This window comes from Artibeus jamaicensis, unplaced genomic scaffold, assembly GCF_021234435.1.
Source record: "Artibeus jamaicensis isolate MK-2021 breed Jamaican fruit bat unplaced genomic scaffold, CSHL_Jam_final contig_548, whole genome shotgun sequence".
Lineage (NCBI taxonomy): Eukaryota > Metazoa > Chordata > Mammalia > Chiroptera > Phyllostomidae > Artibeus > Artibeus jamaicensis.
In genome coordinates this window covers 10,861,547-10,880,155 of record NW_026521883.1, presented here as the reverse complement: position 1 = coordinate 10,880,155, position 18,609 = coordinate 10,861,547, and the positions used below count along the sequence as shown (strand labels likewise).

The following is an 18,609-nucleotide window of genomic DNA, read 5'->3' as shown; positions in this document are numbered from 1 at the left end:
TTCTAAATTTTTTTTACTTGTTTGGGGAGAATTTCTAACTGAAATTCTCAGTTGAAATATTTTTTATGATTGCTACTTTAAAACCCCTATCAGATAATTCCAATATCTGATTCATCTCAGTATTGGCATCAGTTGATTATCTTTCCTTATTCATATTGTAGTTGTCCCAGTTCTTAACATAAATAGTGATTTTCATGTTTATCCCAGATATTTTGACTATATATTAGGAGACCCTTGATCTTAGGTAAATTTTGTTTTACCGGTCACCTCATTTAGAGTTAGTGTGCAGTGTCCAGCCTGCCTCTGTGGGCTTTAGTTGCAATGACAGTTCATTTTCTGAACCCTTGCACCGCTATCCTGGACCATTCATCCTTTCGACACTGCTGAGATTCTTGCTCAGACTTTGATGCTGCTGCTGTCTGTGAGGGAAGAAAGTGCTTCTGTGGGCCGCCTGTTATTGCTTGGTGACCTTTCACGGGGGACACAGAAGCCACTGGGCCTGAGTCTTGTTATGCCTTGGGTGGAGGGCAGGGAGACTTATGGTGGCCACTGCTGTTTCAAAGGGATCGGGGCCCCCCGCCTGCTTGGGCTGTGGAGCAGGGATCGGGATGGCCCAGGCTTAACCGCTCTCTGTAGCTGCCAGTGAACACCAGCCCAGACTGTGGACCTGGGCTGGGACTCCCAGCTGGGCTTCCTCTCTTCTGGTCCTTTGGCCAGAGTGAACGGACTTGTCAAAAACTGCTTGTTCAAGGCTCCAAGCGTCGGGCCTATCAAACGTTACGGGACCAAACGTTGTTGGTAAAGGGATACAAAACAAAACCCAGATACTCACCAAATGTGGTTTCTCAAGTCCTGAGGTCCCCTGGCTAGTTCACCTTTTTAGCTTTCAGAACCCTTTTAACATTGTTTGTTAGATAAGTTTTAGGGTGTTTAGTTGTACTTAGAGGGGAAGAGCAGGGGCATGTGAGTCTATGCCATCCTGAACCTGAACCTCCTCACCTTTGAAACTGATGTATTTGATGTAGTTATATTTCTTCTAATACTGTTTTCCCCCTCCAGGATTTTGGGGAGTATCAGGAAAGTTACTATTCAGTACAAACCACCGAGGGAGAGCAAATATCCCAGCTGATTGCAGGCTACATTGATATCATTCTCAAAAAGGTATTTCATACTGATGCAAATGGGAAAAGCAAGGCTGCTTTATTACGTACGATTCAGTTTAGATGATGTAGCTACTGGGTGGGGAGGGGCTTATCTGAAGTACTCGATACTTTCATTTAATCTTTAATGTTGAGATTGTTTGAATGTATGATCTTTGACCACAACATCCTGTGACAATTTCTGATTTTGCTGCAGCTCATTTGTATCACTGACTGCTAGGTAATTAGCAACAGTGCCTCTCTTAGCTAATGAATGAACCTAAGTAACTCTTTGGCATCTTCCTCTCTAGGTAGTTATGTACACTTTCTAGCCTCTGTAGAAACCCAGATTGAGAGCCTGAAATGTTCTTTGTGTTTTTCACGTTATCATTTTGTTTCCCCAAATATAATAGGGTTATATACCATAGCGGCATGCAGACAAATTTTCTAGAGCTTCTACATACAGCCCATTGAAAGAACCATGTTCTACTAGAATACTAAATTTGCATCTTGCTTTTTACTATATAAAATTAGGTTTGTGCAATAACACTAATGCAGAAGACATTATATTTATATATTAAATAGTGTATTCCCTTTTTATTGTTATGATTGATTTTATCACCCATAACTTACTAAGTATCCAGTCTAAGGAACTGGATGTGCAACTCAACATTTCTGAGTGTGTGGCACCTTTTAAATGGTTCTTGTGTAAAGACCTTCTGATTCTGTATCTTGTTTTACCTCCAGAAACAAAGTAAAGACCGATTTGGACTAGAGGGTGATGAGGAGTCAACTATGTTAGAAGAGTCTGTCTCCCCAAAAAAGTAAGTATTTTAAAGAGCACGAGAGAGCTGCCTTCCCACTGCCTGGCAGGACCCCTCCGACTGGTCTGGGGCCTGTTGCTCCTAAGTGCCTCACACGTGGGAGATGACAGTGTCTGATGGGGAGGAGTCGTGCTTCATGCATTGTGGTCCCAGACCATCAGCATCCATGTTAAGGGCGTCTGGGAAAATGGGGGTTAAAGATTTAAAGGAAACACTGAATAAGATTTAACTCCAGCCTTAGAGGCAGTGAACCTTCATGAGTCCTATTCTGCATTTCTGATAGAAATCTCATAAATGGCATCATTTTCATCGAAAAGCTGGAGAGCGAGCTTCTGTTTGATTCTGTCCCTCTGTGGGGAAGGATCCAGCCAGGGGACAGTTATTATTTATGGACCACTTGCCGCCTGCTGCACTTGATACACATACTGTGATGCTACAGAGGGAAGTGGTGAAGAACGTGGACTTGAGAGCCAGACTTTGGGTTCAAATCTGGGGGCTGGTTTTTGATTTGTGGTCTTGCAGACATGATGACATTTTTTCTGCCTCCCCCCTTGATTTCATCCATACAATGGGAATAATGATAATATCTCCTTATAAGCTTTATTTTGATGATTGACTTACTAATGAAGCACATAAAACCATGCCTGGCACAGAATAAATGTTTGCTATTGTCATCATCATCATCATTTTAAATTCAGAACTATCTCAATTTAGCCCCATTTTATAGATGAGAAAATAGATTTTAAAAAATTAGGTAACAGGCAGTAAGCGACACTTGACTGGAAACCAGAGCAGCCAGCTCCTTTGTGTTAAATAGAGCATTAGCTTTTTTGTGTTTGCTTCACTGTGCGTGTCCCCCATGGTGACTCTATTTTGTCTCGACAACACCCTATGGAAGAGGTACCCAGATGTTACCATCCGAAATTCATCGATGAGCCGGAAGCTCAGCAAAGTCCACTGAGATGCATTCACATGGCAGATTCAGGACTCAGATTCAGTCTTGTGATATTTCCTATTGTGCACTGCCAGAAGGTTCCAGAAAGCCCAGCACTTGAACTTGTATAGTCATAGTAGCTATTTCTCTGACATAATCACCTCTCAAAGGTGGTGTTACATTTGTCCTATTAGTACACAGGTTGGAACCAAACTTGATGTATTTGCTCCCTCTGGCAAAACACCTTGAGCTCTTAGAGTTATTAATGACCATTAGATGAAAATTAGTAAGCTAGTGCTTCCCGACAGGGTGAGGCATTCACCTCAGAGGACTCTGCTTACACTTGTACTTGACCTAGGAAGAGCTAAGTAGGTATCTGAGCCCAGACTGCTGGGACCCCTTCCCCCTGCCTGGGGCCACCACAGCCCCCTCCCACTGCGGCCCCCTCCCACTGCCTACGGGATCAGATGGGGTCTGATCAAGGCAGACAGGAAGAGGGGTCCAGGGTGGCTCCATCACCAGACCTTCCACTTCTCTCTGTACTAGACGTTGGTGAGCTCTCAGCCTGCAGATCACCTTCTCAGAGGCCAGAGACCCACCCGCCCTGGGTCACTCCCTTGGTAGCCATTGATGTTTCTCCATGGACGCCTGTTGCTTGGTGTGCTAGCATGGCTCCCTCACTTTGCTCTGGACAATGGGGAGTGATCCTTGATGACTCGAATACCCTGGGCCAGAGGCTTCTGCCCCCAAATGCAGGTGCCATCAACCCTGCCCCCTCACACACACACACACACACACGTGCAGAATTCCCCATGGGTTGTCCACTAGGCGACTGAGGCAGATACGCCATCCTCAGACTTCTTAACTGCATATGAAGGCCTTTGCATTTATCATTCATTTGAACAAAATATGAAGAAGTAAAAAAATCGACATGTAATTTTTTTACCAGGTGCCCTGGGAGTCTTCCCAGACTTGAAATCACCTGGAAGGGGAGCTAAGTCTGTCCCATCATCAGGCTCCAAAGGTGTTTGAATACCCTCCCCCGTTAATAGCATTGGACCTGTGGTAGGGAATCTCAGCTGAAGGAGATTTTCTTTATTTCCATTTCTCTCCCTTCAAGCTAGGGATAAACGATCTGTGTCTCCAGTGCCTAAATAGAACCTGGCACACAGTAGGTGGTGTTTGTTGAATGAATCCAAACTCACTTATGCCTGGAACATCCACTTTGTTGGACTATTTGTAATTTTCTTCTGATGGATTGCATATGCCATGAAACTATTAAATACATTGGACGTGGTTATTTATATTACTATTTGAAATGCGTCATCTCAGGGTTCTTCTGCGGAGCATTTTAGTCTGCTTCTGCATTCACAATTCTGTTTATACATGCCTCTTTTGGGTTGGCCTCCGCAGTGTGGCACAACAAGCATTCATGACACCTGTGGTGTCTTTCACGATGTTGCACATGCGCAGCCCCCTCATAGTGACCAAACTGCCTGTCCCCTGCAGGTCTACCATCTTGCAGCAGCAGTTCAACCGGACCGGGAAGGTGGAGCATGGCTCGGTGGCGCTGCCGGCCGTGATGCGCTCGGGCTCCAGCGGGCCCGAGACCTTCAACGTTGGCAGCATGCCATCGCCACAGCAGCAGATCCTGGTGGGGCAGATGCACCGAGGCCACATGCCCCCACTGGTGAGGCTTCCCAGGCACTCACCCCGCACACCAGCGTGCCACCTGGTGTGCATGGAAGGATACCAGCCTGCAGATAGGTCGTGTGTCATCCACACTCCCGCTAGTTCCTGTCTGGATCACCGCTCCTCCCTGTGCCATCCTGATGCCTAACTCAGCAGGTTTTCTTTTAACTGGGTGGCTCTGGTAGTTCCAGTCTAGGATCACGATTGTCCCCTGGGGCTGGAAGAGAAACAGTGACCTCTCCATGTGCCTGATGACTCAGAGGTTGAAACAGGCTTTTCTGCCTTAGCAGCATTAAGCTGCTAATTAGCCCAGGTATCCCTCGGAGAGTCTTAGAAATAGACCGGGTCTGTAGTGAGCCACAGTTTCCCCTGAGTGGGTCATAGGTTTCTTCCATTGGGACCATCGACCTGCTACAGTGTCTCTGGTCTGCTCAGGGATCCTGTGCTATTGGGTGAGAACTGTTTGAAAGCTGAAGAGCCTGAAATTTCAGATGTAATTTGACTCTGAAGAAGTACGTTGGCTGTAGGTTTAGGTGGAGTCCTTACTCGTTTACCAGGGAGAGTTCTGGTGTAACCCTCGTTTCCTATGCCTGAGACCCTTGGTCCTCAGTGCTCAGGGACTGGCTCCCCTTGGCCCCCCTGCAGGGACTCTTTCTGAGGCTCCTTTCCAGCTAATTAAGTTCCAGTGGGAGGTGGTGCAGGCACTTGCTGAGCCGTTCCTGAGCCACTTTGTCTCCAGCCAGAGTTCACTGTCACCTGGTTTTGTGTACAGGGCTGTGTCTGTGCCAGGAGCGTGACCACCTTGTGTCCATCTGTCTTTGCAGACCTCAGCCCAGCAGGCCCTCATGGGGACCATCAACACGAGCATGCACGCCGTCCAGCAGGCCCAGGATGACCTCAGCGAGCTCGACTCACTGCCACCTCTTGGCCAGGATATGGTAAATACTGTTCGTGGCTTTTTTTGTTTTTATTTTTAAATCCTCACCTGAGGATATATTCATTGATTCCAGAGAGAGAAAAACGTCAGTCCGTTGCCTATTACATGCGCCCCGAATGTGGACCGAACCATGACCTAGATATGTGCCCTGACCTGGGATTGAACCCTTGACCTTTTGGTTTGTGAGACAACCCACCAGCCAACTGACCCATGCCAGCCAGGGCAAATAATGTTCATGACTTTCATTTGAGGCCTCTGCCCTGGCAGAAAACAGAGTTATGCACTCTGTGTGTATTCAGCCAGGTGAATCTCTATCTTCAGCTAGGTGGAAGTGGAAACCCATGTCTTTTCCAAGATAATGAGTGGTCTCTAGGTTGTACGTGCCCACAGGAGGAAGGAATCATAGGGCACTGCTGGCTGTCAGCAGTACCTGGGAAGGGCTAACAACCTGGACCTTAGAGTCACGTCATGTGGGCTCAAATCCCAGCTGCACTGCTCAGCAGCTGCACTAATCTGGGCAACTGCTCTAAGCCTCTGTTTTGTCCTCCACAAGTAGTGTGTTCGTGAGGACTCAATGATATAATCATGTGCAGAGTTCTTAGCATAGTACCTAACACCTGTGAGAGCTCAAACATGCATTAGCTGTTTTTGTTATTACTAGTGGTTCTGAAACTCTAGCCTGCATTGCAATCACCTGGAGGGCTTATTAAAAAACCAGGTCACTGGGACTCTCCCCCATTTTTTTCTGACTCAGTTGGTCTGGGGTGGGGCCTGAGAATTTGCATTTCCAGCAAGTGCTCTGGTAATGCTGCTGCCCCTTTCTGGGGGCCACCAAGGGTGGGGCATTTAGCTGCCTTCCTGTAGCTGTTGCTGTGTGAAATCATGTAGCCCCCTGCTATGCAAATCTTGGTCCAGCACTGGCAGCGCCTGGGATTTCATGAGTGCAGAATCTTAGGCCTTAACCCAAACTTCTGAATCAGAATCTACATTTTAGGGAAGTTCCCCACTATATCATGTGCACATTCAAGTTTATGAAGCTCTGGCTAGCAGTGTTATTCTCAACCCTACTTTGCACATTAGAATTACCTGACAAGCTTTAAGGCCCAAGCCTAAGTCTCCAGCCAGACAAGTCTGTGTCGTGGGGGTGGACCTGGGTGTCAGTGGGTCCCCACGTCCCCAGGTGATTCTAATGGGCAGCCAGGGTTGAAAGCCATTGTTTCCAGGACTGACGACAGGGCTATCACTGGGGCCAGAACCAAGACACGGTTGGTAGCTCATCTTGTCCAGCTAGGATGAGCTGCCTCCAAGTCCTCCCTGAACACCATGTTGTCCGTTTGTGAACTTGTGTACGTGTAGGGCACCGCTGTCCTCGGTGCTGTTTCTCCCAAGGACCCGAAATCATGAAACATTTTGCTCTGGGGAACTTCAGAGTTAAACACATGGCAGACTCCCAAGTTCAGCACAATTATAAGAGAGTTTTAATATATTTGGATTTAACATTCCTGCTTTACCAATTTTCAAAGAATTAGTATACAAAAAAATGCTATTAGTGCTAGACAGATCCTGAACCTAGATTAATATTTTTGGAATGTTTTAGGGAGCAGATCAGCACCTTCTATTCCCATAGGGTTGCTCTTACTGAAGTTAATGGTCACTTGTTGGCCAAGTCCTGAGAGCCAGGTAGGTTGTTAAAGACCATTGAATCCCTACACAACAAGAAATGCCAGGTACAAGACCTGGATGTAATTTGCCCAGCCAAGGTTCTATCACTTGTGAGTGGTACAGCTAGATCCAGAACAGGGTTCTTGACCCACTCTTCCCCCGAAATCCTACCAGGAAAGGGGCCACATGTACAAAGCATTGATGTGCAAAACAAAAGACAGCCCCATGCTTGAGCTGGGGGGGGGGGAGGATGCTGAAACAGCTGAAGTCTAAACCTGTTCTCTAAAAAACAAGGTAAAAACTAGCAACAGTCGGTGCTAGCATGCGACATTATCATGAGACATCAGATATTCTCGTTTTTTAATTGAATTTACCTGAATAAAGACACATAGGATTTTCATAAGATCTTAAAAGTAAAAAAGAAAAAAGTAACCAGTGTAAGAAGCAATGAGCATTTACATGCCATTGATTTAGCCTCGGCGAATGAGCAAGTGTAGACACAGTTTAAGATGACTGAAGGGCCCCCTTGGTGCCGGCCCTGGCGGAGCGTAGCCAAAACTGGTCTCATTTTATGGCACGACTTCTCTGGTTTCCCGGGTAATTCTCTGCAGTGATTGTGTCATGCACTTGTCTGGTTTTGCAGGCGTCCAGGGTATGGGTTCAGAATAAAGTCGACGAATCCAAACACGAAATCCACTCTCAAGTGGATGCCATCACAGCTGGAACAGCTTCAGTCGTTAACCTCACTGCCGGTAAGACCTGGAGAGGTTTGGTGTGTTGTGGCTTTGTTTATTAAAAAAAAGAAAAGAAAAGCAAGTTCACTGATTGAAACAGATTTTCATACTATGAGACAACAGTCTATTTTTAGGCACCCTAAGTGCTTCAGGCATTTTCTCCCACTGACCCAGGAGAAATGTGGGGAACATCTCATTCCTTTGTGTCTGTGTCATGTATCATCATTAAAAAGCACTTGTGCAGCTCTTCTCACTGTTTGTCAGTGTGCTGGACATACTTCAAAGTTTGCTGAGGTCAGTTTCTCCCTTCTGGGAGCTTCCAGTCCGAATGACGAGACCTGTCGTATGTGCTGCCTTCTGGCCCCGTCCAGCGCTGGTCTTCTCTGGCGCGGCGCTGCGCAACTCTCCACCTCTCACTGTCAAGTGAGGGCCAGGAAATACCTTGGCTTCACTGTGCAGCATTACGTGTTTCAGGAGCAGGGCTGACCCCCCCCCCCCCCCCCCCGCCAAGTTGCTGACAGCAGTGAAATGGAAAATGCAGTGAGACGCTCAGCCTTCCTTTAGAAGTTTTAAAGGTCCCTGTGGAGAGGAGCACCTTGGAGACAGAGAGCCATGCCTCTCAGTGGGCACACGTGGTGCTTCATGTCTGCCTCCTGCAGAGTGATGGGTGATGAGCTGCTGCACGGTGGCCACTCACCTCCCGCTGGCCTGGGCTCTCCGCACTCTCCACTACCCTCCTCTGATGGAGACGGTCCTTCTCTGTGCCAGGTGACCCTGCAGACACGGACTACACCGCTGTGGGATGTGCAATCACCACCATTTCTTCCAACCTGACGGAGATGTCCAAGGGTGTGAAGCTTTTGGCAGCTCTCATGGACGATGAGGTGGGCAGTGGGGAGGACTTGCTCCGAGCTGCCAGGACCCTCGCTGGGGCCGTGTCGGACTTGCTGAAAGCTGTGCAGCCTACTTCTGGAGAGGTGAGCTCTTGGGACCAGCCATCACTCAGGTTCTGATGAGACAGATGCAGCCTTTGGGTATCATGGATGGGGCTCCTCCTTCCTGAGCCATTCCATCCATCCTGAGGAGCGTGTTGTTACCACACTGCAGGGTTTGTAGATTTCAAACTGGGTGCAGAATCTACGGTTCAACATCAAGGACTGGTTGAACTCTTAGTAGGAAGCCTCCCTTATCCCACCCCTGCCCCCAAGGTACTTGATGAGATACAACCTCAGAAATGAACAGACATATGACAAATACACATTTAATGGGGATACAAGTTTTGCATCCTAAGGTCCATGAAGTGGGAATCAACTTTCTACCATCTGAACGAGACTCCTTAGTAGAACATTTCCAATCTGTCCACCTATTGCTGGTTTGTGAGACATCAGGCATTTCCTTGCCCAGATTTCACCAGGATGCTTACGTCTCCCTGTCTGGCAGGGAGTCGGAGATTGATGCAGGAGGAGCCAGTCCGCAGGGTTCCCGTCCCTGCACTGTGTGCCTTTTGGCACTGCGGAGGACGTGCATGTCCCTTCCATCCAATGTGTGTTCTTTGTTCGTAGCCCCGACAGACGGTTTTGACTGCTGCTGGAAGCATTGGACAGGCCAGTGGGGATCTTCTGAGACAGATCGGAGAGAATGAGACTGACGAGCGATTCCAAGTAAGATATTTGCCGCCCATAATCTGGGAAAGAAGCCTCAGGGATGGTGTAGACCCAAACAACAAAATGTAACGTAAAACCAGATCTTCCTTGTGCTGTCAGGAATAAGATTGAGGTGGATTATCTTGTGGGTGAGGTCTTTGTGTGTTAATTTAAACATTTTTTTAATCGAGAAACTGATTTCCCATATAGTCATCATTGCACAGCACTTATTTAACTGTTCTCACTGGTCAATATGCTAGACGTTCTTTAAGCACAAACGTGAAGGGAATAATGTCACGAATTCCCTTGTATCTACTGCCCAACCTCTACAGTTACCAACTCGTGGCCAATCTTGTTTTACCTGTTTGATTCAGTTTTTAATTGTACCACTGTGGACTCCTCCTGTAAGAGTGAAAACATGGTCCCTTGCACACTGCACACACACACACCCTAGATTTCCCTCATATTCAGAGGTGAGTCTACTGTTTGTGCCGTCTGTCTGTGTCATCCAAAACCACAAGTGTGGTGAAGAAATCTTTTTTTTTTGTCACCCTTCTTTTTCAATACCAAGGACATGTGCTGTTTGTCCCCTGGTGAACAGCTGTGGCCACTGTGTGTAGCTGGTTAGAAGCACTGCCAGGTCAGACATGGTCTCAGTTTGTCTGCCTCTGTCGCCAGCCACCCCAGATGAGGGGCCGAGGCCTGCCGTTGGGAGCTTCGGGCCAAGATGAGCTGCTCTTTTCACATATTCGGGAGCAGAGGCCCTTCATTCCTTTTTCTCTTCCTCTTGTCTTAATTTTGCAAGTCATATATCAATACATTTTAGTTAAATTGTTTGTTTTAGGTCGAGCCCAGGTCCTCTGGAAAATGCCCTTCTCCATATTCTACATCAAGGTCAATGTCTGGAAATTCTGTGGAATCCATACCATAAGGATCATTCAGCTTTACTCTTGCATTTAAGTTTCTTGCTCCATGGGTGGCCATTTTGCACGTCATTTTACTGAGAACCACCAAATGAGCACCTACCTCGTAATACGTGAAACATCAGCTTCATCGGCGAATGTTTTTGTTTCTCCTCCGCTCCCACTCACCGCAGCGCTGGAGCCGTGGGACTCAGTCGTGTCCTGCAGGGCGGTAACCCACCAGTGCCCGAGCGTCCAGGTCACGATGGAGGGTGAGACCCATAACCCAGTATTCCTGGAATATGTCCCACCAAACCCAAGCTAGTCCGGACTTCTCCTTAGATCCCCAAAAGCCCTTTGCTTTTTGTATTAGAGCAGATAATTCTTTGTAAGGAGATAGTTACATAGGAACTGTTGTTTAACTAGGCTTGATTATCTTGACGTGGTTAACTTACTTTCTGTAAAAATAGTGCTTTCCCCAAAGTGTTTGGGAAGGTCAAAAGGAAAGACACATTTCTCATGCATCCTTATGTTTTTGGAGATGGCCTTTTTTTCCCCTTCGACGGATTGTTTTCATCACATATAAATGCAGACCGCTTCCTCGTGTTTGTTTCTGGTCAGGTGTGCTAGGGCTGCAGGTTTGGGTTTGGGGTCTGGTCCTGTGGAGGCTTCGTACCAGGAAAGGCCTGGCTTGAATGTTTTCTGTTTCTGTAGGGTCTCTAGGTAAACACCGGTGCGGTAAGGGGATCCTGCCCCTCTGCCGTTAGGAGTAGCCCTTGGCCTACGCACCCTGGATTTCTTACTCTCTATTTTTCAGATTCTTGAGATCCTATCTCAGAACTTTTCTTTGGGTCCTCAATGTACTGCATGTTCCCAGACTTAACAAAGATTTATTTTTCATGGGCTACATAATAGGGGTCTTGTTGAAAAGTTTGACAAAGGCCTTGTCAGCAACTATCGCAGTAGTATCACATTTTTTCTAACTGTATTTTTTTGGACAAAATTAATGGGAAGAACAGGATTTCTATAAATGAGTCGAACAAAGGCCTTTAGAACAATCATGAGTCTACATGACCAAATCTTGGTCCTCACGTGCAAAAGTGGATTTATATCAAGTGAAGGAGTACTGGTACCCTTTGGGAAGTTATTTTCCTAAATCTTCTTAATAATATGTGACATTCAAGTTGTGATTTCACTGAACATTGAGATTTAGGTGTCCAAGCAGTGTAACTTTGCAGGCCGTGTTGGGAGCAATTCTGAAAGTCGTGTGCCAGTCACACCAAAGGCATCTTCAACCTCTGCTGCCATAGGCTTTGGTTTTTCCCTGGGATCCAGGAAACATCAGACCGAAAAACGACAGAACGAGCTGTTCCTTTAAGAACGCCTGGCTCTGTCCATTTTAAAATCCACTTCCTTGGTGGTTTCTAATTTGCCTGGATGGCAGATAGCCTGGGCTCTGTCCACTTGCACCAGCTGACCAGACTTTCCAATTTGTCTCCTCCTAAGAAATCCTGTCGTAAAGACTCTGTGGGTGCCCTTTGCATTCAGAATCAAAACTGCTTTTTATTATCATCTGATGAATTAGTAAAGACTTCTGACCACATTTCCTCTGGAGGAAAGTCTTCACATGTTTGTGCAAAATAAAAATGGCTTGTATGTTTGCGATATGTATGGAAAGGCATTTCCAAACCAGATAAATTACTTTCAACATTCAAAGCAAAGAAGAAAATTAAGTGTAACAGTGGTTATTCTTCAGGTCACACAGACAGGTGACAAAGCTGCTGGGCGAAACCAAGGGATTTTTCATCCTTCAGGCAGAATGCCTTTTTATTGGGCTGACGCACGAACTGATCTTTAAAGGCTCAGAGATACAAGGGCATCTTCAGTGAGGTCACAGCTTGTATCTGCGTAGCTCGTAGGGAATTTATTTATGTGGGCTTCCTCCCCACTTTTCATTATAATTTAATCCCTGTGCGGGAGGCTGCACAGTGCAGAGAACAGCCTACATTCGGAGCATTCCTTGGCTCCGTGTTGTCTGTGTGTGTCCAGTGTTGCCCTCTGGAGGCAACCATGTGGCTGAATTTGTGGCCATCACTTGGACCCTTGTGCAAAGTAAAAATCCAAAAAATAAAATTTCAAGTTACAGAGGGGCCTCATGACTTGGAGGCCATGTATTCTATTTTTCCTGCAGCACATAGTGTTTGCAGCATCTGGCTACATCTTCAGTGTCTTCCGATCCACCGCGTGGACCTCATTCAAGAGACGTGGCTCTCGGTGTTGAGCAAGGGTGTGAATGTTAACAGTGGTTAAAATAAATACCGTTCCTCAAAGTAACCTATTTTAGATTTAAACCTGTGCTACTTAATGAATGTATAGGAGAACATGTTATTAGGATGAAAGTCTCCTTCCTTAATTAACTCTAAAGATAAGTTCACATTTCAGAAAAATACATGGAAAAATATATTCTGCAGTACCGAAGGAAGAAGGTCAAATGGAATTCTAATAAAATAGTTAAGTGGACACTACATTTTATTTTTCTGAAGGGTTGTTAGGAAGAAAAATGAATGACTCGTTTTTGGGGGGTTTTTTTAATTTCTTTTTCTTAGGATGTTTTAATGAGTTTGGCCAAGGCTGTTGCCAATGCTGCTGCCATGTTGGTACTAAAGGCAAAGAATGTGGCCCAGGTGGCCGAAGACACGGTCTTACAGAACAGGGTGATCGCTGCCGCCACGCAGTGTGCCCTCTCCACCTCCCAGCTTGTGGCCTGTGCCAAGGTAAGCCAGCTGGCACCCCCAGCCCTTCCTACAAAGTGTCACATACCCTCATCTGCCTCCAGTCGTTGAGGGAAGATGAGCAAAATTCATTAAAATTGTCTGAGACTAAGAGTTTGCTCCAGGTGTCTGTTTTAGGAGATGTGATGGGGGTTTTACATAAACTGCCCAACTCTGCTTTGATCATTGGTCTTTGCCCGAGTCCTCTGGTGGTGGCACTTTCCCGGGTCTGATCGCCGCCTCTACGTGCAAATTGCCATGTCTCCGTTTGGACTTGGCAGTGTGCCTTCTTTACGCCAGCCCACACAGAGGTCTAGTGCCTGCCGTTCAGTGTTAGACATGGGCTCAGAAGTCACTGCAGAGTGCAGGGGGCCCTCGCTCCTTGGCGCAGTGTTAGAGTGAGGGCCATGAGGATTTAGGTCCTTGGCGTCAGTTGGGATGTGCACACTCTGTGTGCTTAACCCTGATAAGTGTCATCACCCCAATTTACTGAAGAGGAGATTGAGGACCTTAGATGTTACTACACAGAAGTAGTAAGTGGCAGAACCGAGCTTTTTTAACTCGGGCCTGACTTCAGTTACCTTTTCTACTCTACACGTTTGTCTTCACCATGATGAAACATCAAAAGATGAGAGTCATCCATTTCTCAGCAGATGACATCACACATTGCACAGATCTGCGACCTGGCTCAGCCTGGCTTTCCCTGTGTGATGGGAGGATTTGCAGCATCAGCTGGAAGTGCCTTGATGGCCTCCCTCCTGCTTTTCCTTGTTCAGCCCCGTCATTTCCACAGATACTGACAGAGTACCCCATGCTGTAAAGCACCATGAAGCAGAATGCCAGATGTCTCCAGAAAAAGAATTACAGTTCTTTTAGTTGTCTTGCTATCTTAGCTCAGAAGACTCAGTTCAGAGGTTCCTTAAAGGAGGGGGCATAATTGGTAAATACTGGAAATTTCTGTCAAAGTAGTCAGTGGTCAGATTGTTATATCACCAAGATAAAAATTAGCAGGCATCTAAATTCACAAAGGTAAAGTAAAGTAGTGAAATAGGGGAAACCACAGTGATGGTTTAGTTTAATTTCTGGTCCGATAATGATAGAACCAAGGCCCAGAGCAGGAAGGGACACGGTGGAAATGCTCGTGCACACTGGGGACCGAGAATTGACCCGCAGTGCCCCAGACCCACCCTTGTCTCGCTTCAGGTGGTGAGCCCCACCATCAGCTCCCCCGTGTGCCAGGAGCAGCTGATTGAAGCGGGGAAGCTCGTGGACCGCTCGGTTGAGAACTGCGTCCGCGCCTGCCAGGCGGCCACCGATGACAGCGAGCTCCTGAAGCAGGTCAGCGCAGCAGCCAGTGTGGTCAGCCAGGCCCTGCACGACCTCCTGCAGCACGTGCGACAGTTTGCCAGCCGCGGTGAGCCCATCGGCCGCTACGACCAGGCCACCGACACCATCATGTGTGTCACCGAGAGCATCTTCAGTTCCATGGGAGATGCTGGTGAGCTGCTGGGCCAGGGGTGGGGGGGTCAGTTTGGGTTCCCTGGTAGGGCCAGTGGTTGCAAGGGAGCCTGGCGAGGGCAAGTTCTCGTCATCCTTGGTCAGAGACCTCCTCTCTGGGGCTGGGAGAAAGGTGGAAGATTCCTACTGGCCCCACCCATAGGGGTACGTAAAGATTTACAGTTAACCAGGGTTTTTTTTTTAATTTTTTAGATTCACAGTAAATCTTTGTTCTAAGAATGTCCATGTTGCACATGGTATGGCAAGTCAGCACAGCCACAGGTGGAGGCAAGAATCAGTCTTGCTAGAAGTTTACTGTACTCACAGGTCTCAGAGAGGGAGTCACCACATACCACACAAGGTCACAGGGGAAGTGTCAGGTGTCGGTCACACACAAGCAGACAGGATTGAGGGGAGAATTTGGGTGAAGACCTTCATGGGGGTTTGCAGTGCAAGGCAGGGTGATTGGCTAGTGTGAGTAATTTCAGCAGGCACTATGTTAGAGGGGCTGACCCTGGCAGCCTGCTACTTGGCTCTGGATGATTGAGGCCGAGGAATGTTGCCTCCTGGCCATTTACAGGAGGTCTGGCTCAGGATTGCTTTGCACTGCAAAGGCATGCTCCGGGCTGGGGCCTTTGCTGTCTCTAAGAACTGGCCAGCCCAGGAGGGGCAGTCTCTCTCCATCTAGAAAGGTGTGTCTTCAGATGTCAAACATCATCATATACAGAAAATTTAAAAATATATAATACAAAGCACCTTTGCAATCTACAGTATTAGTTCAAAAGTAAGTCTCCTCAGACTTAGCCCATCACTATCCCCTGTAAATCCTCAGAATTGACCACTAAACCAGTTCATTCTCATCTGCCCAGAAATGTTCAGTCTTCCTACAGTCATATATATATACATGTGTAATACCTTCTTTCTTTTTAGTATTTTCATTTACTTTGGGGAGTATATGTAGGGTAAATTCCTCTCAGTGAAATTGCTGGGTCAATTACTAAATGCATTTATTATTTTATTTTTTTAAGATTTTATTTATTTTTTGAGAGAGGGGAAGAGAGGGAGAAAGAGAAGGAGACATCAGTGTGTGGTTGCCTCTCACACGCCCCCTACTGGGGACCTGGCCTGCAACCCAGACATGTGCCCTGACTGGGAGTGGTTTGCAGGCCAGTGCTCAATCCACCGAGCCACACCAGCTGTGGTGCATTTTTTATCTTAAATGTGTTTACTAAGGACCCACAGTTTTTAACTCTGCCAGTAGTTTGTAAGGGGTCTATTTCCCTACTTCTGCAGTAATGCAGATCAATATTTTATAACAAGTATTTTTTAAAAGAAAATTACCTTGTGCTTCTCTGTATTCTTCTTAAATGATTTTAGAAGATAGCAGTGCTCCACATGTTTAGAATTTGGGGTTGTTTGTTTAATAAACTTTTTGTTTTGGAATACTCTTAGATTTACAGAAAAGTTGCAGAGGTAATACAGAGGTCTCATCTACCCTTCCCGGTTTCCCACATTTTTAGCATCTTCCTAAGAGCAGCGCATGCGTCAGCACTGGGAGTTTGGCACTGGCACATCACTGTTAACTCAACTACAGACATTATTTGGATTTCACCAGTTTTTCCCACAGTGATGTCTTCTTATTGTTGTTCCAGAATGCATCCAAGATACCTTGAATTCAGCACATTTTTATTTTCCTGAGAGATTTTTTTATGTTTAATGTTGCAGTACTTCAGCATTCTTCTCAAAAGACCTTTGAGAGGGGAAGAGACCCCTTACAATTCAATAGTTTTATTTTTAATGTTGACTCTATATCCCTCCCACTTCTGAAAAGGAGTTGAAGTGGATTTCAATAAAATCAAACAATTACTCATAACAAGATCAAAACCAGTATGGGGAAGGAGGGGTTTGCAAAGGGAAAACAAACAGGGAAAATTGGGCCAAGGCAAATCTCAGCATTTGGGCGTAAAACTGGGGTCTGTGTTTCTGGGTAGCGAGAACCAAATGACAGGCTTGGGTTATGCGGTATTATGTACCTGGTGTTGAGTAGCATGCACATAAATTCAAAATCTGAAAATGTTTTCTGTGCCCATGACTCCAAGAATTCATTATAGGGGCTTTCATGTAAGCAGTTCTTGACATGAGGTAAGTATTATTTTCCATATATGTTTGTTCTACATGTCAATGCACGTAATAAATCCACATAGTTGTGTTTCCTGCCTTCTCTTTATCAAGAGCTCCTTTTTGGTTGCTTATGGCACATTTATTTCTCATAATTAAAGACTGAACTCGGCTGTGTTTGGGGCATATAGTCCTGTAGCCACCAGGACTATTTTTGACTCTGGGTCTAAATCGGTTGCAACCCTTAAGAATAGAGCGTGGGACTGACTTCTCTCCATCCCTCTTACCAGCGGAACAGAGACAAAATTGCTGACTCCTGAAGTTTTACCCCAAGGTTTAGAAAGCAGACAAACAGCCCACATGCTCACTCCCACCCTCTAGGTGAAATGGTGCGCCAGGCCCGGGTCCTGGCCCAGGCCACCTCGGACCTCGTCAACGCCATGCGGTCCGATGCAGAGGCGGAAATCGACATGGAGAATTCAAAGAAGCTCCTGGCAGCAGCAAAGCTCTTGGCCGACTCCACTGCTCGAATGGTGGAGGCAGCAAAGGTATTGTTCCATCGGGTTTGTTCCAACTGACAAGTGACCGTTACTAAAAGTTAGGATTTAGAAGGTATCTTCAAGATAGAGAATGGTCAGGCAAGTGCACGTTTTTGTTTGTTTAAAACCTATGATGGCTTTGTTATGTTTAACCTTGTTCAAGTGTGAAAGAAGAAGGTCTTGGAACATATGAACGAAGCTCTTCAGGGAGAGGTGTTGACAGCCATAGGCAGCAGAGTCCCTGCTCAGTGAGCACTATTTTTCCACTGGGTCATCGCCATTGGCTTTACTGAAAGTGGTGATTCATTTAAAGTTGAGACTTTCCGCAGTAAATTCACCTCCATTCTGCTTTCTTCCTGCAACCCTTCTGTTACTTTGCCCTCCATTTGACTTCTCAACTACACCCCATCATCACTTTGTGTAGCAGAGTGCGGCCTGCCTTACTCTTCTTCAAATTGCAGTAGCAATTTAACATATCATAGAGGAGTTTGAAGAATTCAGAGTCAGCTCTGTGCTTTTTGGCAGCAGCGCTGTATCATGATGCTTCTAAAAGCCAGTAATTCTTAACCTGGGGGTCTGTTTCACAGCCCCCTATGAAATATACTAAAGGACACCCACCTCAGTTCCACCCCCAAGGTCCTGATTCATGAGGACACTGGTGTGTGTGTGTGTGTGTGTGTGTGTGTGTGTGTGTGTGTGTGTTCGTTCCACAGAAGATTCTGATGCCTGCCTCTAGGTAAGAACTGTTTAAAATAGATAAGGTTATGTTTTTCTGTTTTGTTTTTATTATGCAACTAGCACATGTTTCTTGTGGAATCAGTAAAAAATGCAGATAAGTGTAAATAAGAAAATAAAAATCACCTTGAACTTCATACCCCCCAAATAACATGTTTAATATATTTCTATGCATTTAAAATTCATTAAACATCCCCATATCTTATCCTGTCTCCCTGGCCTCCAACGGAATAGGAGTGTATCTCAGCCAGGATGTGAATTACTTCCCTTAAAATGTATCATGGGCCCTGGCTAGCATAGCTCAGTGGATTGAGCATGGGCCTGGGAAGCAAAGGGTCACCGGTTCCATTCCCAGCCAGGGCACATGCCTGGGTTGCAGGGCAGGTCTCCAGTAGTGGACACATGAGAGGCAACCACAGATTGATGTTTCTCTCCCTCACTTTCTCCTTCTCTTCCCCTTTCTCTAAAAATAAATAAATAAA

At 46.2% G+C, this 18,609-nt stretch overlaps 1 protein-coding gene across 7 annotated transcripts in view; it reads left to right on the top strand.

Moving 5' to 3' along the window:
• TLN2 (talin 2) overlaps positions 1–18,609 on the top strand; it is a 409,343-nt gene that overhangs the window by 260,385 nt on the left and 130,349 nt on the right. For all 7 annotated transcript variants that reach the window (XM_053670053.1, XM_037151006.2, XM_053670051.1 and 4 more), the window contains 10 exons: positions 1,060–1,161; positions 1,887–1,963; positions 4,407–4,587; positions 5,414–5,527; positions 7,832–7,940; positions 8,691–8,899; positions 9,485–9,583; positions 13,074–13,241; positions 14,442–14,736; positions 17,235–17,401. In XM_053670053.1, the coding sequence (XP_053526028.1) occupies positions 1,060–1,161; positions 1,887–1,963; positions 4,407–4,587; positions 5,414–5,527; positions 7,832–7,940; positions 8,691–8,899; positions 9,485–9,583; positions 13,074–13,241; positions 14,442–14,736; positions 17,235–17,401 (1,521 nt within the window). The remainder of the gene's footprint in view (positions 1–1,059; positions 1,162–1,886; positions 1,964–4,406; positions 4,588–5,413; positions 5,528–7,831; positions 7,941–8,690; positions 8,900–9,484; positions 9,584–13,073; positions 13,242–14,441; positions 14,737–17,234; positions 17,402–18,609) is intronic.